General features: G+C 38.3%; 3 protein-coding genes across 17 annotated transcripts in view; 1 reads left to right on the forward strand and 2 right to left on the reverse strand.

Moving 5' to 3' along the window:
• Window positions 1-891, reverse strand: part of DEPDC5 (DEP domain containing 5, GATOR1 subcomplex subunit) — a 47,769-nt gene extending 46,878 nt beyond the window's left edge. For all 7 annotated transcript variants that reach the window (XM_084538612.1, XM_084538606.1, XM_084538610.1 and 4 more), the window contains exon 1: window positions 754-891. The gene's annotated coding sequence lies outside the window, so the exon portion shown is untranslated. The remainder of the gene's footprint in view (window positions 1-753) is intronic.
• On the forward strand, window positions 1-20,604 carry PRR14L (proline rich 14 like). 2 transcript variants are annotated; one of them, XM_084538615.1, is made up of 10 exons: window positions 1-40; window positions 593-1,093; window positions 2,557-2,638; window positions 3,318-3,383; window positions 5,069-8,420; window positions 11,801-11,869; window positions 12,634-12,802; window positions 13,101-13,207; window positions 14,191-14,262; window positions 14,929-20,604. In XM_084538615.1, the coding sequence occupies exons 2-10, from the start codon at window positions 638-640 to the stop codon at window positions 15,245-15,247; spliced, it is 4,692 nt and encodes a 1,563-aa protein (XP_084394741.1). In that variant the 5' UTR covers window positions 1-40; window positions 593-637; the 3' UTR covers window positions 15,248-20,604. The 2 variants fall into 2 exon arrangements, with proteins under 2 accessions (XP_084394741.1, XP_084394742.1); XM_084538616.1 differs by having other exon boundaries at window positions 5,612-8,420.
• Window positions 20,105-21,572, reverse strand: part of LOC311445991 (serotransferrin-2-like) — a 22,240-nt gene continuing 20,772 nt past the window's right edge. For 6 of the 8 annotated variants that reach the window (XM_084538633.1, XM_084538630.1, XM_084538631.1 and 3 more), the window contains one exon: window positions 20,105-20,975. In XM_084538633.1, the coding sequence (XP_084394759.1) occupies window positions 20,926-20,975 (50 nt within the window). In that variant the 3' untranslated portion in view covers window positions 20,105-20,925. The remainder of the gene's footprint in view (window positions 20,976-21,572) is intronic. The other 2 variants (XM_084538636.1, XM_084538637.1) reach the window with 1 other exon arrangement.

Genomic DNA, 21,572 nt, shown 5'->3' on the forward strand with positions numbered 1-21,572 from the left:
AGCAGGGGGGGGCGGGAGGAGCGGAGCGGGGCCGCCGCAGGTAACGGGAGCGGGTGGGCGCCGGGGGGGGGGGGCCCGGCCGGGACGGGCTGGGGGTGCCCGGGCTGCTTTGGGCAGGGTCGCTCTGAGCGGGACCCCTCGCCTCGCCCCGCCTGCCCCCGGCACGGGAGCGGGGCGCGGAACTGTCCGAGGCTCCCAGGGGCCGGGGGGGAACAAGGGAGGAGCCTGCAGGAGCTGGCCCCGGGTCCCGGTCCTGCGGGAGGCGGCGGAGCGCGTTGGTTGTAGTGCAGGGGGAGCAGGGGTGATGGAGGGGTGATGCCAGCCCCGAGGTGTGCTCGGTGATCTCCTGCAGCTAGCGGTGCGCCTGCTGGGAGAGGGCTCGATGCGAAAAGACCCCTCAGCAATCCCTGTGTGCGCTGTGCTTGTTAGTGAAACTTTTGCCTGGGTGCTCAAATGGTGCTCAGCTCCTCTCCTAAGAAAAATAGCTGGATGTATCATTGCTAAACACACATTTGAATCTTGAACAATGAGCCCTTTCTCTTAATCACTGAGTTATTTCTTTCTATGAGGTTAACGTTGCTTTCGTGTTCAGGGTAAGCCGTGAAAAGCTTCAGACAACGGACCTCCCGCTGCCCTGATGCTATCAGCTGGGGTGGAATGTCTCCTTGATTCTGCCACCAGCGGTGTAACAGAGTTCTACGCGGGACTGCCAGCCAGCATCCCCACGGAGCTGATGGCAGTATCGGAGCCTACCGTTGGATTGGATGCAAAGGCTGATGTATCCACACCTGTGCCCGCACGCAGCAGCAGCCTGTCGTCTGAGCATCACGGGACTTCAGGGGTAGAAGACTTTTGCCAGAAGACAGAGGAGCCGGATGATATGGTCAGAGCGATTTCTCATGGGCCAGCAGAATCCCGTCCTGAAGAGTTACCGAGGGACAGAGACCTTGAAGAGGATGAAAAAAGCAAAAGACAAAACTTTAGGGAACTAGACTGTTCTGGTGGTGGATACCAGCACGAAGATAAAGGGGCACAAGATGCTGAGAATTGTGCTGGATGCTGTGCTTTAACACCTGGGGATTGGTCGAAACAAGTAAGCAAATAGCAAAAATCATCCCAGTGTGATATTTTGCATTTAAGGTTATAATGACAAGGCAGAGGGCTTTTTGATTTCCTATTATTTATGTTTTCTGTCATGTGTCATTACTTAGGTTATCACAGGCCCAATGAAAAATGAGAGTATATTTTAGTAGACCAACAGTATTTTAAAATACCAAGCTTTGCTAAATCCTGAAGGAATGTTAGGAGGCAGGTATGTAACAATGAAGAACTGGTAACTAAAGCATCGTTACCCAGTGCCCATGTTCTGTGGGTACAGTGAATTTCACAGGTACCATCCCTGGTCAAGGTACTAATCACTAACTAATAGTTATTTCAGTCTGGTCATAGTGTTTTAATAATGCAGTCTAGCGTTTAAGTTTTCTATCTAAAATTGAAGATTCTTCTTCGTTTTTGGAATTATTGTTTGTAATGAGGCAAGAGTTCACTGTTAATGTTCTCAAAACAAGAATCTCCCATGGTCATGGTTTGTTTTTTCTCCACTCTGGCAAAGACTGATGATAAAAGCAGCACTTCTAGGGAAAGACTTGCTAGAAAATGTGCCAAATACTCTACTAAAAACTGAAAAGTCACAAAACTCTTTATTAAAAATTGAAATATTTAGTGATTCTTTATCAGTTTTCTTTAACTTATAAAAAGTTTTCACAAATACAAAAAAAACACGGGGAAGAAAAAAGGTACTGTGACTGAACATATACCAGCCAGGAAATAAGGTGCACAATTTACAATTATTACTGGATGTTACATAATACCAAAATACTTTGTGGTTTTAATTCTTATTTTTTGATTACTGTTTGATTTATTTGAAGAATTATGAAAATAAAAACCATTAAATGATCCATAGTCAGTTTTCCTAGATGACCTTTCACATATTTGAAATGTGCAGGGAGCTTGGTGGTGAGGTTTTTGATGATTTGCTTCTTTGTTTTTTTCCAAAGCAGACCTAGGTTGCATGTTCCTGGTTTTATGTGTTTTTGAGCCAAGAAAAAGAATGATACAAGGCAAGTTCTACTAAATAAAAGAAAAGGTGTGCACCTTACCAGAGGCATGCAGGACTGGTTTGGGGCTGTGAGATAGACTTGGTGACTGGATTATTCTTCTGACACTCACATTTGCGACAACTTCCATTTAAGTCACTTACATTTTAGTTGCTTGCATGGGAAGATTATACTGCTTCTAAACACAAATCTGTTCTGGATGCATCACTGTGTAACAGTGAGGTGCTGTTGGTTGATAGGATCAGAAAGAAATGACAAGTGCTTGCACGAACTAGTTGCAAAGCAAGTCTGCTTCTGTGCAAGGGCTGATGTGCTCTGAGCCTTCAGGGTGTCTGTTCTATTGACAGAATCAAGCTAGATGAGCAAGTACAGTCCCTGAAATATGCAAAATGCTTCAGCAAATTGATCAAACTCTGCTGATACTTTTGTCCTGTTGCAGGAGGATCCTCACCTAAACCGGTATAAGGCGAAGTCTTCGAGAAGCTGTTGCACTGAAGTAGCAGGATCTCTGAAGAACAAAGGTGCGTTTTTAGTTTTACATCCCAATCTGTCCCCTGCTTCTCTCACAGAAGCCTTTTTGGTGATTTAAAATTGATGAGTAAGAGAGCTCATTTACTTTGTTCTATAGTAGAAGCTATTACCCTGTGTAGTTTGAACAGTATCCAGACTTAATCCATTGCTTTTTCAGAATAGCATATGCACTTTCCTAAAGACCCTTTATGTAAAAGATAGGGTTTAGTTACTTCCGTGGAGTACTTATTTATGCCAAAGCAGAAGCTCTTGTTAATAGCGGACGTTTTGCATTTCCTTATGCTTTGTAGCTGGACTATATATATCTTGCTGTTACTACACTTACGTGCCTAGTCTGATATTAGAGGAATCTGAAAAATACAGGTCTTTGGATGTCTCCTGCTCACGTGGAATGTGTGTATTGAAAAGGATTGAGTTTGTTATATTAGATTTATGGTGGGGTTGTTTGTTTGCTTTTTTTAAGGCTTGTATTAGAATTGTTAGCATAATTTCTCAATTGACTTTGAATAATTGACTTTTTTGAGAAAATCATTTCTCAAATGACTTTGAATAAGTTTTGAAAACCAAGACTACACACAATATTGTGTATAATGCTAAGAGGAACATAGTAAGCTGAATGCCTTCTCCATTCAGTGTATGGTGCTGATCTGTGTTATTTTTCTTATGCAGAAAAAAAACAAGCAAATGTTCAGGTGACAGCTGAAATTCTTCCAAAGCCCACTGAAGACATACAAGGTATGACAGCTGATGGGACTAGGATATTTAGTAAAGTAGAATACAAGAATGACAGTGTGAGTCAAGGTCTTCCACCTGAGAGCAATCAATGTTCAGATATAGACACAGTCATGGGCGGAGCTGGAATTTCAGAAACCAGCTTGTTAGATTTTTCAGAGCCTTTAAAAGTAATGGACATTGAAACAACCACAGAACCACAAGAAATAAGTGAATATAATGGGTTGAGAACAGATGGCAATGTTGTATCTATTTTGGAGATTAGAAAAAATAAGTTACACAGACAAAATCCTGTTAATGAATTCAGTACATCACTTGCTAATTGCCAGACTTATCAGCAGGATGAGGAAAACAATGTTCATGACTTCTGTACTGTTCCTCTACCTAAACAGAATGAACTCGATAGATTGTCATCCGTAGAAAGTGGTAGAATGCTCTACATAGAAAGTTTGGAAGGTTTATGTTCAGTTCCAAAAAACATCTGTTATCTGGACTCTAGAAATATATTGCTAGAAAACATTAGTACTACAATGCATAAAATTATCAATGAAACCCCAAAAAAGTATCTTCCTGAAAACATGGAAAGTCAGACTAATTATGATCACGGAACTGGGTTTGTAGAAAATTGTACCTATGCATCCATGCCATTAGAGCATCTCTCAGTGGTAAGGAACAAAGAATTATCTAGTGCTCAAACTGATTGTAGGGAAGAAAATGATAACATATGGTAAATATTACAGCTTTGAATGTGAAGAAGCTGCTGAAACTCAAAGGAAAATTGCTGTGGGAGGTAACATTGAAGCTGGTAGCTTGCCTGAAGCTCCAGAGGGTGCTAATTCTGAGCATGGTCATTCTTCAGGTTTTAGTTCTATTCCTTCATATTTTGAGAATTTCTCAAAAGAAAAGATTAAAATGGTCCCATCAGAAGTTGGTAAGTGTAAGAAGGACCACTGGCAATTCTCTGTTAGTGACCTATGCAAGGACGGTGCAAAAGAAAAGAGACTATTGAAGGAAATGAACAGTATTAGTTCCCATGAAATTAGGCAGACAGATGTATGCATTTATAATGCCTACAGTAAAACTTCTCCTCCCAGTAGCCATAGCTGTCTGGACCATACTACCAAGGTAGAGAAAGGGTCACCTGAGGTACAATTGTTCGAAAAGGAATCTGAGAGTAATACAAAGTCAGAAGAGTTGGCTGGCAGTTTAGTTAACACTACAGAAGCCAATAGACTTTGTCACTTTGTCCACTGGCAAAGAAACTGATTTGATTTATACACTAAGTGTAACTCTACCTCCTGTTGCACAAAAATCAAGAGAACCTCACTGTAACAAGTGTCTTCCCTGTACTAATGAAGTTGCAAGCAGGGACAAGGCTCAGGATAGTCTATTTGGAAAAGAATCAGTTGGTGCTTCTGGGACAACAGAGGAACAAGTTGGTGAATTTGTACTTCATAGAGACAATTTCGAGTCTTCAGTAAATCCCATGACTTTTGATGCTCCTAATATGATAAGAAAAACTTTCCAAAAGTCTTTAGCAGGGAATATAGAAAGCGTGGACACCGGTTTAGAAAATGAACATAGTGACACATGGCATTGTAATAATCAGAGCGTAAAATACTGGCATACAGTTGCCAGTACTTCCTGTACTTTATCAGGGAATACACATATAGACGATGCTCTCCCAGGCAGTCGTTCTTTTAAGGCTGACATTGAGATGAAGATTGAAGAAAATGATAGTTTGGAAGGAGAAGCTTCATCTGGATGTAATGGTAAAAAGGCTGTCGTCTTTCTGGAAGAACGCTTCCCTTTGGCATGTGGATCTCTTCCTTCTGAAGATCACTTGGGCAACAGAGATGTAGCTCTGCATGGGATAAATGACATTTCCACAGCAAAAAACATGTTTTGCTCAACTTACACTGCAGAGGAGCCTACTGCTACCTTGGTAGGAGATGAGGTTTCAAATAAGAATATGAAGGTTGGAAATGTGAAACGATTTGATCTTTATAAGGTAACAGATGTCAGTGAAATTATTTGTGGCAAAGATGAGGCAAAAGAACAAATTAGCATGTGTACTCTCCAGACAGATGAATTTGATAAAATAAGACCTGTGAGTTCTCCAAAGGCTCCTGAATGCAATTGGAGAAGTAAGACTAGTGAAGAGCTATTAGTCAGATATCTGAACAAAAAAAAATGTGTTCATAATTTTGGATTTTGCAACTCTCCATTAGGCCTGAAGATGAAAGAACTAGGCACATATGAGAAGAAAGAAGTGTCATCACTCACAGCTAACCCTTCTGAGTATAGCACTTCAATCTGTGATTGTCCATTACTCAGCAATGTGAATATTCGAAGGAGACATGCTACCAAAACAGAAAAGACCCTGTGTCCAATGGAAAATCAGTTTCTTGCACATCAAAGTGAGTTTAATGGCCCAGTTCCAGGCAGCAAGCATCTAGAAAGTTTAAACAAACCACCAAACACAGGTTTACAATCTGTGGCTACTTCTGTGGAAGAAACTAAAACATCAATTGTCTCTAGTCAAAGTGAAGAGAAACTGTTAAAAAAAGGTGATGACCTACCTCCATTGGCTCATAAATATGTAAGGAAAGATGGTTTTCAAGGAACTGTAAAAGAGAAGGGAGTGGATTTTGACTCTTTAAATGGTATAAGAAATGCCGACTCTTCAGGATGCGTGGGCTTCATCAGTGATCTAATTCAGGTGGAGACAACAGAACTAAAAGAACAAGAAAGCAGATGTGGAAGAGAAGGTAAAGAAACTCTTGAAGAAAGCCTTTCTGACAGCAAATCACGATGTGTTCTAGCTGGGAAAGACATGGATGTGACCCTACCAGAAGGTGGTGATTGTGAACAGAAGTTTAAGAATGCATGTGTAGAAGAGAAGATTGAAAGAGAAATAGCTCCTAGAAAAAAGTTGCCCATACATTCTTTCCTTGATGGAGAAGATTTCCGATGGGCTTTGTTAGAAGGTGCAAAAGAATCTGGTAGCAAAATGGTCCCTGTCAGTACTGAGAATTGTGAAAATGTTTTTGAAGAAATCCCAAGATCTAACCTAAATTTTTCAAAAGAAAGAAAAAATACTACAAAGCTTGCACACTTAGCAGCTATCAGTCAGTGTTCAGAAACTGTGCAAGACTGTCAAACTGAAAATGCACCTGACACAGAAATATCACCAGAATTCCCATATAATACAACATCCCCATTTTATCCGTCTAAGAATATACTATCAAACAGTTGCAAAGAAGCATCACCAAATTGTGTTTGCCATGAAGTATGTGTGCCTTACAAATTAAATGCACAGAGCAAAGATAATTTAAAGAAAATTACAGGATTTCAAGACACTATACCAGTTTATTCAGTTTGCAAGGAAAATAAGGCTTTAGGTTCGGAGAGACTTGATCAAGTAGAGAAATGTCAGGCACTTAAACGAAAGAAAAAGTACAAGGAGATGGAGGTACATTTGTCAGAGAAGGCACAACAAGAAAAGAAGTCGGAATACCAAGTGAAAGCAAAAGTCACACTGCAACCAAGCATATTGGACAGTTCGGAACTTTTATGCAGTTCTTCAACTGAGTTGGTGATGGCAAGAAATACAAAGTTTCAAGGTCCTTCAGAGGAGATTTTTGCTTTTAAAAGCAGTGAAAATAAACTACATAGCACTTTACAAGAACTCAAAAGGCCAAAGATTACCCCTGATACAATTAGTTCACAGTTTTTGAAGACTCAGGATTCAGAAATGGAAAACCTGAACCTTAATTTAAACTATAATGGAATTCCCGGTGCCTTTGGAACTACAAAGAAATTAAGAGGACCTCTTCCATTAAAAAGACAGCCTGGAAGGACGTGCAAAAAAGTTCCCACTTCGTATCAAGTAGAAACAGTAAGAAAAATGAAAAAAAATAAAAGTTCAACTTTTTTGGAGACTCCCTCAGAAATGCCTCCTAGCCAGGAAAATACACTCCTCAAATCTTTATACTTTACACGCAAACCACCAACAGTGGAAAAGGAAATAGCCATGAGATTTGTACGTATGCCAAGGCTCTCTGCCAAGAGGTGCAGTTTGTTGAACAGCTTGAAGTGTAGAAAATGTACCAAAGAACCAGCATTGTTGAGCAAGCTGTCTGCAATGGCTAGCAAACTACTGGCACCTGCCAAAAGCATCCATAACATAGAACCACTGCCATGTTCTTCTGAAATCCTTCCAGTGGCTGAGCGGTACAGCCAACGTAGATCTAAAAATCTATTGGAAGCTTTGTCTTGCATTAACAGGAACTTACACTCACGCTGGGCTGACAGTTGGTGTACCAAGATGTTCAGCTTTCAGTCTTTGGCACTTTATCCTGTAGGATCTACCAAAATATCTTTTTTAGACTTGAGCAACAATTCTCCATCCTCTTTCTTGGATACCCCGCTTTTCCCAATTTCTTTTCACATAAAATTGGACTCCAGTCCCGTGACAGACCTAACAGGGAGTACATCTCGGCACTCTGGACATCACAGACCAGTTTTGGGAGAAATGCCGGCACCACCTTCTAAGTGGACATTCTCTTTTCTCCTGTCTCAGAGCTGTTTGGATGCAGCAGCTTTCAAGGAAGATTCCAGCCTAGATAATGATCTGCCTTCCCCTCTCTCTGTAACAACCCCAGGGGCTGTTGCCCTTCATCCCGACCACAGAAGAAATGCCGTAGCTGAAAGAATGGGAAGTTGCTCCATGCGTGGCCTTCACACAGTGCTAGCACTTTCTTCCCCGGGATGTTACAGGATTTGGACAAGAAGAAGAAACTTAACCAGTCGTATTCCTACTGTCCAGAGACTATTTATGTCCCAATTCACACAGGGTTTGAAAGGGGCAAGGTATCGAACTAATGTATCGGATGGTCTCGTCTCTTCCTTGCCGTACTCCTTGGGCAGGGCCCTATCCTTATGGAGTCAGCATGGTCCTTCTGCCTGTCCCTCCGAAATCACTCCTCTTCATTCCAATCACTGCAAGTGGCAGCCAAGTGTGGCCATCGAGAACAGGTAAAACCCATCAACTTATTTCTGAGAATAAATATGTATAGGGTATGTTCTTGCTCCTTTTTGGGGGGAGAGGGTAATTGGAGCTTGTGTTGGAGGGTCAGTGTCCCCCATTCCAAATCTACACATTCTGCTCCAAAAATGGCTCAGCATGGAAGATTCATCCCTATGGAACAGTCTGTTAGCTGAATTTAAATATATGTGCCTTCGCTTTAATAATATCCTCTTTTGGCAGAATGGCTAACTCTATTTTCTTCTCCCATTCCAAATATACACACAAGAATATATAATGCAGAAAGGTGAGCTACTTCATTAGTTCTATTCAGAGTGACTGCAGAGCAACTGGATTTCTGAGGTAGGAGAGCTTTTTTCAGAGGTCTGAGCCGCAAGTGTCACTTGAATGACTGTAAAGTATTCAATATTAGCTTAAGGAGAATCCTAATGGGGGTGAGAATTCAGTTAAATCTTTAATTGTATTCCATAACTGTTCTATACTAATTGAAACCTCTTTACATGTGCTATGTCTTTTGATAGTATGTGCTAGATGTATTGTTGGCACAAGCAAGCATAGCTCCATTTCAGGTTGGTGATCAATTATTGTGATTTCTGTCCTCAATATGAGTGGGAAGAGGACTGAAGTCTAGTTTGCATATCTCGCTTAACGTTGTTATCTGCATTTGAGATCTGTTTGCTGAGAAACAGAATAAGAGAAGAGGTTCCTAGTTCTGGTAGAAGACTTTTTTTGCTTGCTCTTGAGCAAACATTTTCCTGTTTTATGTATCAGTTCTGCTACCTGAGACACCACAGGACAGTTAAGTTCCTGATCTTGCAGTCTTAAGATTCCTGGACAGAGTTATAGGTTCATGAGCGCAGCATAAAAACCAATTCGATCAACTCTTGTTTAAAATTGCAGTCTCTAGAGTAGTGTTGAATTTGGCGTATCTTAGTTATATATAATTCATGCTGTGTTTTGTTTTGTGTAAATGGAGAATGTATCTAAAAGTTTAAGTATTTTGATTGCTCACTGAAAAGATTTGAGTGAGCATATGAAAGAGTTACTCCATTCTGGGAGTTCTCTGCACTAAAAGATTGAAGTTGAATAATAGCATAGAGACAACTTTGCAGCATATTCTACTGGACTGAATTTTCAAGTGTATAAATTATTACCCTGGAAGTAAATGTATCAGTAAACTACAGTTTGAGCACTCAGCTTAAAATAAGACTTTGTTGCTCTTTTAAAAAACAAAATAAAACCCCTACTTTTTAAAACTTCCATCCAAGTGTGGGGTAAAATTACTATTTTATATTGTTGAGGTATGATATCCTTGGACTGTGAGATTTGAGCTGAATTATACTCATGTTTTCTCCTGTAATTAAGTCTACAGACTCCAAGGCAGCTTGCTACAGCATATCCACATAACCAAAATATAAGAGGACTTAATTCCTTGACATAAAGGATAATTTAAAAAAAACAGATATTCTGCTATTAGTGATCTTTATTCAAAAGGGAGACAAGCCAAATCAAATCTAATCACCCTAAGTGAAAAATACCCAAAGTTAAAATACCCTGAAACTCAGTTGGTATTTTCTTCTTAAATACCTTTCAGATATGTCCTGATATGTACAGATACATACTAAGTAGACTTAATTATTGCATTGTCCCACTTGGATTTTCTTTAAAATGAAGTTACTGTGGTGCGTTTAAGGCAGTAAGTTTAAAAGAATGTTCCCAGAAGTTTAAAGTGCAGTAAGCAAACCCTATTCTTAAAATAAACACACAAAAAGTAAAATTGAAGGATTTGGATATAAAACAATTGAAAGAATTAAGCCTAGCCTTTAAAATATTTAACACCATTTTAGATTCAATTTTTCTAGAGATTGATAGCCTGTTCTCATCAACTAATATGTCTTATTTTTCTTAACACATTAACAGGAACAGTGACAAGGATAATTCAGTATATCTCTCTTAAATTTGTGTGTATTCAAAAAAAAAATATATAATCTCCTGTGAAAGAAGTATCTGGCATGTAAATGTAAGAATACAAGAAATAGGTGTGCAGTACAAAGGCATTTTCAGCTCCCAGTATGACAAATCTCTGCTTGTTTTAAGATGGTTAAAAATCAGAAAAACTGAAAAGTGGCTCCTAATTTTCTGAAGGCCATTTTCTTCTGGAAGAGAGTTTGTCCTCTTTAAATGGTTTTATTCATTGTCAGTTTTAAATGACCAGGAAAACAAGGAACTACAACAGTTCTGCCTAATAACTTGTGCTGTTACTTCCACAGCCAGTAATAAAACATTCTTTAATTGAAATCCTTTTTCTACTTAATACTCATTTGGATTCAAAATTTCTGAAGTGTGTTTTCCTCTCTTCTTGTAATTTTTTTTTTTTGAATTGCACAAAGCAGTTAGCTCAGCCTGTAGCAAAGAGAACTCTGATGCGTTGTTGGTGCAGATTCCAGTGTTGTTGGGATAGTGAGTAAGAACACTGAGAGAAATGCAATGTTACTGTTCTGATATTAAATGACAAATACAAGAAATAGGTCTTTCCAGCCTCCTTATATACCATCTTATCCATGCTGCCAGCATGGTTGATTTTGATTTATTTTTTTGCATTCCAGTCTGTGTGTAACTTCTTTGCTTTAGAACAGTGAAGTACATTGAGTTGCTAGTTTGGGAAAGCAGCAAGTGGAAGATTTGCTATGTAATGTAATAAAAGCTGTTCCAACTGACTCATTTTTCATGCTGTTAACAGTATGGACACAAAGTAAAGCTTAACGTTAAAAGACCCAAAGCTTCTGTGATGATTTTTATTTCATAGAATTGTGGTAATTACCAACCCTTACAGAAAGGCTTTTTGTTATTCCAGTCAATTAAGATTATTCCACTAAGATTATGGGAGTTAGAGATGGTAGAGATTGAGTCTTAAGGAAATCATTCTTTGTACTTGCTGCTGTCTCACAATAGACTTTTTGATTTAGTGGACAAAAACTTCATGGTTTTTGTTTAATCTGAAAAGCTAGGGTTTTTGAATGAGGAATTTAGATTTCCATGGTATTAGTCTAAAAGTTGTAATTACTTGTCTCCCTCTCTGTGCTTTTATTTCCTTATCACTACCATTTTAAAGTGAAAGTAGGACTATTTCCCTAACAAGCTGTCAGTGAAATTTTATTGTTAGTGGACTAAATTGCAGATGTGGCTTACTCTTGTATGGTATTAGTCTTTCTTCCCTTTGCCGTTCCCAATATGAGCTTTTTTTTTTTTTTTGTCTTGAAGTCCAGTTTATACTAAGGTATTTTTCCTTCATTTTTTTTTTAATGTAGATCTAACTTATGTCTTTTTGTTGTTGTTGTTGTTTGTTTTTTTTCTTACTCTTTTGAACCAGCTATGCCATGTTACCGCACTTACCTGTACAGAGTATGGAAGCACTACAGACACTGGGTCGTGAGATATCGTGAGTGTCTTGACTTTTTATATTTATTCCAAGTAGTGCGATCGTAAGTTTTCTTAGAAAGAGACGTTGTTTATGTCAGTTTGGCTTTCAGTTTTTGGAAGTTCAAGAATAGCTTTCTGATTAAAGTTCTACACTGGCTGGATCATGTCATGGAGGAGTGTAGAGGGGCATTCACACAAACACCGTGTAGACCACTGTACAGAACAACACTGTTACTTTCAAACATGTTGTGTCACTTACTATGAAATACGCATGTAAAACTACAGAACTTTTTTTCTTACTTGGATATACGTTCTTTCTGCTTGAGGAACTGGAGATTAGGTGCTGATACTTCCTTCTACTCTTTTTCAGTGCTGGGATGGCAGAGATAAAAGCTATCTTTTAAATGTATCTGTGAACAAAAAGTACTAAATTAATAGCTGTGCCAAAGAAATTTGGTGACAAAAAAGGAGAATTAATCATTTTCTACCTGTAATGACCAAATAGAGCTATAAACTGTTTAACTATATGGAAAGGAAGAGTGGTTTTAAAATTAATGTTCAAATATACTGGCAATTTAGTTTGTTTTGGTATACTTGCAACCTGCAGCAAGATTTTGGCTGTATTTATGTAGTGGAGAAAGTGTTCACTTAGGTAATTCCTATGAACTGCATTGCTTTTTGTGTCCATATTGTAATTTAGGAACATCATATGAGAGCATGGGATGATGTTGCAGAATAAAATGTGTATTAATCTACATGTATCCCCTTCTTCCTCTGTTATAGTCTGGAACCTTCATTCCTTCTTCCATTACCAAAGTCTCGCTTGCTTCCAGAAGCATTGCCATCTCCCCCCAGGCTTCCAGCATCTGAACTCCAGGTCCCTGACCTTGATGAAGCTAATACTTCCATTCCGGCCTGTTTTAGATCTCAAGATAACACAGAACTGAAAAAAGTGAGTTCATTTTAGATTTGTAAGTATCTCAGACTCTTGTTCTCTAGGACTTGAAGTTGCTGCTGCTGAATGTTTCCTAGTAAATGTTAAACGAGTGGAGAAAATAGGCCCTTAGTCCTAGTCTGTGCTGCTTTCTTGTTTTCAAGCAGAAAGCTTGAAAGGTGGCCAAACAAAGAGGAATAGAGCATTTTTCTTCTATAGATAATGTATACTTAACATAAAAGGGAATTTGGTTAACTAGCATGGTAATTACTTCCTTCATCTTAAATTTTTTTTCTCCCCAACCTTCCACCCCAAGACTGAGCCAGAAAAGAGGCCAAAGAAAGTCTCACAGATCCGAATCAGGAAAACTGTTCCTAAGCCAGATCCTAACCTTACTCCAATGGGACTACCCAAACCAAAAAGGTAAGTCGTATGTTTTAAATAGACTTATGCTAGCTTCTGTTGTTTATATTTCCTGCATAATAATATAAATATTTCAATAAATGCTTCTCTTACCACAGCTATTTTGTACACTCCCAGCTGAGTAACACCTGATGATTACTTGTGGTATAACATAAAAGTATAGGTGTTTAAAAATAACTTTTTTCAAGTGAGAAAGGATGAATAAAGGGCTGTTGGGTATGAACGAATGTCTAGTTTTTAGGCAAAACTTGGAACACTAACCTGTGGTGGAATGATTTTCTAAAGAAGGTTATACTATACTGATAAGCGAGCATTAAAAATAAATCTTCCTACAGTGCACAGTGAGACAAAGACTTACCAGGAAGTTCTGTTGATGCAAATTATGTTGGAGTTCTTGACTGTCCTTTCTTTTCCTGTGGTATAAGACCTTAGGAAAGCATTAGTACATTGTAAATGTGGGTAGTCACAGTGCCAAATACTTACAAAGCTTTTCCAATCAGTCATCTATTTTATTCATTTCTGTCCTGAACAGAAGTGCCAGCTTAGACAAAGAAATGCATTTCTTCACACATCAGGTTGATAACTAAATGTCTATAACTAAGTTTTAAGATCAGTCTCAAGAGATGAAATGTTAATGTACTAAACTTTATTTTCTTAGCTTCCACAAAAAAGTGAGCTGTGAACGGATTTCCTTTTCTTGTTTTGAGCACCATTATATCAAAACATTGTAGTGTGCTAGAAGGAGCAGTGATCTCTGCAGAAATGACAAGTCTTGACCCAGGTGTTTTAGAAACACTGTATGAGATACTTTGGGATCTCATTTTTCATTCTTCTTTGTACCCAGCTAGTCTAAAATGATGTTCTAATTTGAAACATAGCTATCATTTAAGCATAGAAGGCAAACAGTATTTTCTAGTAAATCTGCTTGTGGTGAAAAGATGCTTTTTGAAAGTATTGATTTGATTTGTTCATTACTTTTTCAGGCTTAAGAAAAAAGAATTTAGTTTAGAAGAAATTTACACGAACAAGAACTACAAGTCCCCTCCTCCAGCCAGGTTGGTTCTGCTTCCTAATGAGAACACTAAGATGAATGTAGGTTGCTGGTGAGATTAAAGGTGTCTGAAATCTAAGGGGGAGTTACATTTGAAAAATTGCTCTAGTTCACAAAGATAAGGAAACTTGGTCAAAAATTAGTATCTTTTAGTATTTGGATGGAAAGCAGCGAAAGAGAATATGAACTAAAATTTTGCAGTTATATGAGCTTGTGTATTTTTTTCATCTATTCATTCATTCTATTCTCCATCCAAGTACAATTCTTATTTTTTCAGAAGTAAAAGGCAACTAATTATTCTTTAGAACCACAAGAATAACTCCCTAAGTTGAGCACGACTATCAAGACTAGCATGTCTTTTAATGTTCAAATCTATTTATTCTATAAAATCAAGGGTCTACAGTTGTGTTTTTGAACTGAAATACAAAGAGATTCAACCCAGGTGTCTATGCAACAATAACAAATTACATAGCTAGCAGTATAAATGTGCGGTTATCTGAAGTGTAAGCTGCAGATAAATATAGATTAGAAGGGATGTGGAGGGGCTGTAAAAAATGTAAAAGTTAAAAGTGTGTTTACTTGGGTTACAGAATGAATCAGTCTCCCTGTCTTTGTAAGGTGGTTAGTTGCTTCCGAAGTGTTCATGAGCTCTATCTTTTGCTTTTACCAGGAGCTTGGAAACAATCTTTGAAGAGCCCAAGGAGAAAAATGGACACTTGATCTCTGTCAGCCAGCAGAAGAGAAAGCGGATTCTAGAGTTTCAGGACTTCACTCTTCCTCGGAAGAGGAAGGCACGAGGCAAAATCAAAGCAGTAGGTAGTTTCACTCGAGCAAAAAAAGCTGCACTACAAAGTGCAGAGTTAGATGCCCTTCTGAGTCAGAAGCTAATGGACCTTGAAGCCTTTTTTGCAAAGGAGGCTGAGCAGGAGCAGGCCTCTGTCATCCTAGGGAGCCACTCAGCTGAATATGGCCCAAATCAGCTACTTTAGTATTTCAGTCCTTCTGGGAGAAATTTACTGACTTCTTCATACCTTACTCTACCACTCTCTTCTAATACCTGATGATAAGTTATTGGCTGTGTCCCTCTTTAAGGTGCTATTTTTTATTTTTTTAATGCTACTGGAGGGATCCTCTTAGGGTCCCAGTGTGAGTGCAACACACCCATGTTAAGACTTCCCTTCCTTCCCCACCCTCTGGAAGTTACAGCTAATGTTTAATGATGTTTAAAAACATTTTGAGGGTAGAGTAGGAGTATAAAAGACGAAGTAGTGTACCTTCAGTGATGCTAGGACTCTGTACTCCAAAACATTTGCACATTTGAATCTGCTGTTACTACTGTAATGGCTATTTTGAACAACCTGACAGAAGAGATATGGTGTTTGGTAAAGATAAGTTTTAACAAACACATTGTTGATATACCACTAACTTTTTAATAATTAAAAGTAGCAGTCTGGGCTTGCTTTCAATTATTTCTTCCTTCTGTTTACTTAGAAGGTTCCTTCTGACTTTCTGGCCCTTTCTGGCTTCAGGCAGCAGAAGCCCCACGTAACTAGAATTTAAATAACTTGCACTTTGTATATATTTGTTTATTTGCAGTATGAGGACACCTTTTAACATGATCTGAGATTTTTAAAAATAATCATATTTTCAGAAAAGATTGTGCCCAGTGCTAATTTTTCCCCAATACAGAGTAAGTTTTTACCTAATTGGCTGATGCTTTATATTTCTTCTCCAGAGGCAAAGCCCATGAGGATGTGAAGTCACAGCATATGCAAGTAGAGCTTTTAATTTAACTGAGCTGAGCTGCTGCATACTGGAAACACCAGCAAAATCTTTGATTCTCATTTTTAAGTGATTTTAATTTCAGTAAAAATATCAGCTTCATTTTAACACCAACAGGAAAAAAAAATGATTTTTCTAAAACATTTTAGTTTTACAATCCATATAGCTCAAAATTAGATGTCCTTTGTACAGCACCATTGTACATAATAGCTGGTGCTGTACGAAGAGCCTCCTAGCATGTCAAAAGTATTATTTTTTTTTCATTATGTGAGGCCATTTGTAATTATCTGATGCAGCACTGGGCAATTTCTCAGCTATAGCTTTTCAAGGAAGAGAGCTCCCTTCTGGGGTAACTTCTGTTAAACCTACTTGAAGCATGATTCAAAATGAATGCTAGCTGCAGTACAGGTAATTTCTGTCCTTTAGTGCCTATAGAAGTTATTCATGCAAAGCCGTCATTGCTGGGATGCTCAAATCTAATTAGTCTATTCTTTTATTTGTCACTTAAAACTTGCACTTTCTTATTTACCTACCCATATACTGAAGTTCCTATTCACCTTCAGAATGAGCAAATATCTAGTGGGTAGGTATTTTAATCAAGTCCCAGTCAATGCAGGACTGAAAATACCATCATTATCTTCTGCTGCTCTGCCATTTCTGTTACTGGCCTAACAGGAAACTCAAAATTAACAAGCAATCTGTTGAATTCCAGAGCTTTGGAAGTAGAGAGATGAAAGAGGAATATTACATTCTCTGTGCCTGAGTCTTGAGGGAAATGTATTCTGGGTTTGTTTTGCTCTCAGCTTGCATGCTGGGATTCCTGGAAGTTTACATTCTTGTTTAGGAGGCAAATTATCTTTAATCAGGAAGACTGAAGAAAAGAGAAGAGTGCAGACTTAGAGTAGTGTTGTTTGGGTTTTGGGGATAGAATAACAAAGTAGGCAAACTTTGAACATATTAACATACTATTTCAGCAGCAAGGTCTGGTTAACCTATTTGAGCTGCTGCAGAACATTTTAATTGATCCTCTTTATTTTTATAAAAAGAATTCCCTAAAAAAAATAAAGGTCAACCACCTTTTCAAAAAATACTCAAAACTTTCCCTATGTTGATTTATTGCCCAAAAATTGACTGGCTGGAAGCTGTAGCAAGAGTGATGTGTGTGTGTGTGTATGTATGTATATGTGTGTGTGTGTATATATATATGTATATGTACATATATATAACTTTTTTAATGGTTTTAATGCTGTAGAATGGGATTGTGGCACAGTGTTAATTTACCTTCTATTAATATGGCAGTCTTCTAGTGCTGTAACACAACTGACCTGTAACCTCACTGGGGCTTTTAAGAAAACAAGGATATGGGTGAGGAGGGAGGAAACTTGGGTCCAAGAACAGTTCATACCTCTAGTGTGCTTCAAAACATGGAATTTGTTGTTGTTTCCTTTGTGTGTGGGTTGTTTTGTTGTATTTTTTGTCTGCTTCCTTACTCTGCCTTATTTCTGATTGATTCTGAAATAACACAATAGGTTTTTAACAGTTACAGGAGAGAGAGCAGAGGAAAGAAAATACCAGATTCCCTTTTATTTGCAAAAACTGAAGGAGTTAGAAAATAATTTAGCAGTTTCCTAGCTTGTCCCACGCCTTAGAGCTTGTGGAAACCCATATATACAGCATTATTCTGTTTTGGTTTAGTATTTGTATGATAGAGATGCAAACTAACTGAAGCAAAGCATCTTTTTCTTCCTCCCCACACACCCTTCAGGAACAGATGTCAGTCATTCTTGTGCACTTTTCCTTTTTTCCCTCTCCCACTTCTGTCCCTATTTACAACACTCACGGAACAGCCTTGTTCCTTGTGGCTGCTGCTTGTAACTGGGAGTAAGGATGGTGCAAAGGTAGGTATTTGCCACTCTGAGCTGCTTCTGTCTCAGGTAATTGAAGGAAAAAAAAATATTGAGGAGGCATATTTTGGGGTCTTAAATACTTCCTTAGCTGAAAGATGTGTACACTTGCCTTTTTGTAGAGAGAACCCACTCCAGTGAGGATTTTTTTTTTTGTATCATTATGGAAAGACATGTATATATTGCTCACCAAATGCTGACTAGAGCAGTCTGAGAATTGCAGATTGCCAGGTACCATCATGTAGCAGTATGTTTTTCAGAGCCAGGCAGCTTTTTGCTAAATTTGCTGATTATGGGAGGTAGAAGGATCACTTTCCTAAAAACAAAATCTTTCTTTCATCATGCTACAATTGGAGCAGCTAAGACTACTTTATATGTGTTGCAAGGTTTGCCTGACTGTCATTGTGGCTGCATACGTTTGAGTTCTGATGCTTGCTGATTTTCTGCAAGCAGTTTTCATTTATTGTATTTCATTTGAGGTGGGCCTTTGGTATATTATGTTTCAGGTGCTCTTCTAGAATATGGATGCTAACTGTGGATTAAACGTCTATATGATGCTATCATGTCAACAAATAGCTCAATGAGAATTTGTATGCCTGTGCCATTAGCCTCCATCATGCTCTTGGCATTTTATTTCTGTTCAATATTGTGTGAATCTAAAATTTTATTGTTTCTTTTGTGTGTGTTTTTAATTTATGGAAATAAATTTTTCTGAGAAACTTTCAGCCTTGTATTAGTAACTATGCCTGATAGTTCTGTCTTACAAACATGGTGGGAAGAGGTTGACACCCTTAAGTAATTGCGTGGGCTGTTACTGAGCCATGCAGCAGCAATCCAACACTGCACTGTTCAGCTGTAGCCATACTTTACCTGGACAGACCTGGGGCATTGTAAACACACTCCTAACTACTATTTACATTGCTGAGACAACATCCATTTCTTAAGGCAGTAGAGTAGTACCATATAAACAGTACCCACTAGGTTCAGAACCCAATGCTTCAAAGCCGGAAGAGGCCCATGGTTCACACACTGCAAGTCTGTGCAAGACATCAACCTACAGCTTTTAAACCAAAGCAGAAGCATAGGAACACTAAACAGAGCTATTCAAGCCTCTGAAATATCTATGACAGAAAATAACTCCCACTTCCCAAGAGCTGATAAAATCTTGCATATCACCCATGTTTTCAACTCGCTGCACATTCAGCTGCATTTTGTTCTTGGCAAAGCTAAAAACTGGCTGTTGCACTTCACCCTATTCTCATCTTTCTGAAAGTGCAGGGTTACCTGAGTCCTGCAGATGGCATATAAGTTCCAGCAAAGACAGGGAGTGAGCACCTCAAGACTTAAACTAGGCCCCTACTGTTCCCCCACTTCAAGGCTACAGCTTGCTGTCACCAATGCTGTATGTGAAGATTTTGCTTTGCTACGATACTGGGACTTGCCTACACTCATTTTCTCAACTTTCTTCCTGAAAGGTAGATAGATGAGTTTGGATTTGCATCCACTCTCTGCTATTGGCTCAGTCAATGCCAAATGATGCAAGAAACAAACAGTTTAGATTCTGTGCATCTTAGCACAGAATCGAAAACCCTTACTGGTGCTGGGAGTGTGATTAATTTTTTCCTAGGGAACTGAAAAGAGGAATGAGAGAAACTAATGTAAATTGAACAAGGGAAAAACAACATGGGCACAAAATAAACTGTTCAAAAGAAGGTAGTGTTAGCAGTAAATTTTGCATCTGAGTGGTTTTGCTTCCTGCTCATTAGTTTTGGTGTGTTGAGGGGTTTTATTGTTTTTCTGTTGCTGGTGTTGCATTTTAAGCTTTGTATGGCAAATACATTTACTTTCTCTACCACAGCTGACCCGTCTTCACTGTTTCCATTTCATTTATTGGTATCTGTGGTTAATGCAACTGCATTATGTAACAAGGATGGGAGTGTTTGGGGTGAAAGTTGTGTTTCTGATGGGTTTTAGTGTTTTTCATTTTATTTATTTTAATTAAAGTCACTTGGCAGCATGAAAGTAGAAGCTAGTAACACTGTTGTTGCAAACTAAAATGAGCCCTGCCTCTGAGTAGCCATCCACACAAAATCTTTAATCCAGGCAAAACAAAGACATGATGCACTGTGTTCAAAAGACTTCATATGTTCAGATAGTCTCTGCTCGTAAAAACAATGTTTGGTTTAATTAATAATTCATATTTAGATACTTAAGTGTCAAAATACAATGTAATGGTTGATGTTTCTGAGAAGTATGTGTATCCATTGCTTTTTTTCGCCTTAAGGCTGCAAGAATCCAGTTCTGCTGGCTCTTAGATGCCTTAATACATTAAGTTGAGAGACAAATATTTTGATTTACCAGTATAAACCCGTAGTTAAAAAAGCAAATACAGTCTCCCCAATTAAAAGTAGAAAAGACTACTGCTTCTGATAGCAATTGCATACACAATGCATGGTACATATGCATTTTCACCACAGACAGCAAACAAAATCACAAATATAGGTTAATGTTGCAACTACCAAAATACCAGCTGATTTTTTTTTCATTAAAACAGTTTTAAAAAGATAATAATAAGAAAAGCAAGGCAAACTACTACCCACTAACCTGTGCCCTTCATGACAGCCTGTATTTTAGTCCATTGCATTGACCCTCTCTTCCCCCAAAAATGCTGAATCCTCCATAGTAGTTGCTCAGAATTGCTGATCCCAGTTCTGTGCTGTGGGTTAAGGCAGACTGGTGTGTTCTGTTTCACATGATGCCATGCTCCAAACAAGAAAAGGATGACACATGAGTAGTATTACATGATCATAAACATAACATCTGCTTTTTAAAAAACATGTAGATTGTAACAAAACATTATTCAGCATACGTTTCTAGAGGTGGCAGTTTCCTTACTGATTGCTTTCAATAGACTGGACTTTTGAATTTCCTTGTTTTCAACATTGGTGGTGGTAGGTACCTTGCAAACTCTTTATTAGCCATCAGTTTGATGAGGATGTACAGATGTCCTGTTTGCAAAAGTCTAAAATGCCTACAAACCAGTAAGAAAACACATACTTAAAAATGCTGTGAATATTACAACTTCTCCAGCTACTATTCACTAGAACAGAACAGATGTGAAATTTCCTTTTTGAATTTCAGTTCTTTAACAACTTCTAGATTTGCAGACATCTAATTCACTGCCTAAACTTTATTTATTTCAGTACAGATTTTCAGATCCCAAAACAGCTTGACCCTGACTTACAGGTAGGGTCAGTCTTAGTGATAGCTAAATGTACACTTCATACAGGAAAATAATGAAAAAGCTGTCCATAAGTATATAAAGGTTTTGATATTGAGTTCTTTAGAGTGCTTGTTAGTGCACTCTTTAAAACTGAAATTATTTAGCTTACTTTTAGGTTAATTTAAGAGTTAAATATAAGAATTCTTATCTTTTTCCCAAGCTTGTCATACCTAAATGAACGTTATATTCCCTTATCCCAAAGCTGATCATTGGAGAAGAAGGGCAAAAAAATCAGTGGGAGTAACACAATCTTACATCAGTAACCTTGTATTTGCTCTAACGCGTACTGTTTATTCTATTCCTGCAGAGCTCCAGTTTCAGTGCTCATGAATGGGGGTTGTAAGA

This window comes from Aythya ferina (assembly GCF_964211825.1).
Source record: "Aythya ferina genome assembly, chromosome: 17".
NCBI classification, from domain to species: Eukaryota; Metazoa; Chordata; class Aves; order Anseriformes; family Anatidae; genus Aythya; species Aythya ferina.

Excerpts from the sequence above, each read along its gene's own strand:
- PRR14L (XM_084538615.1), top strand. The coding sequence starts at position 638 with ATGCTATCAGCTGGGGTGGAATGTCTCCTTGATTCTGCCACCAGCGGT. Across the intron at positions 3,384-5,068 it reads GCCCACTGAAGACATACAAG|GCAGTCGTTCTTTTAAGGCT; the intron begins GTATGACAGCTG and ends ATGCTCTCCCAG. Across the intron at positions 11,870-12,633 it reads ACACTGGGTCGTGAGATATC|TCTGGAACCTTCATTCCTTC; the intron begins GTGAGTGTCTTG and ends CCTCTGTTATAG.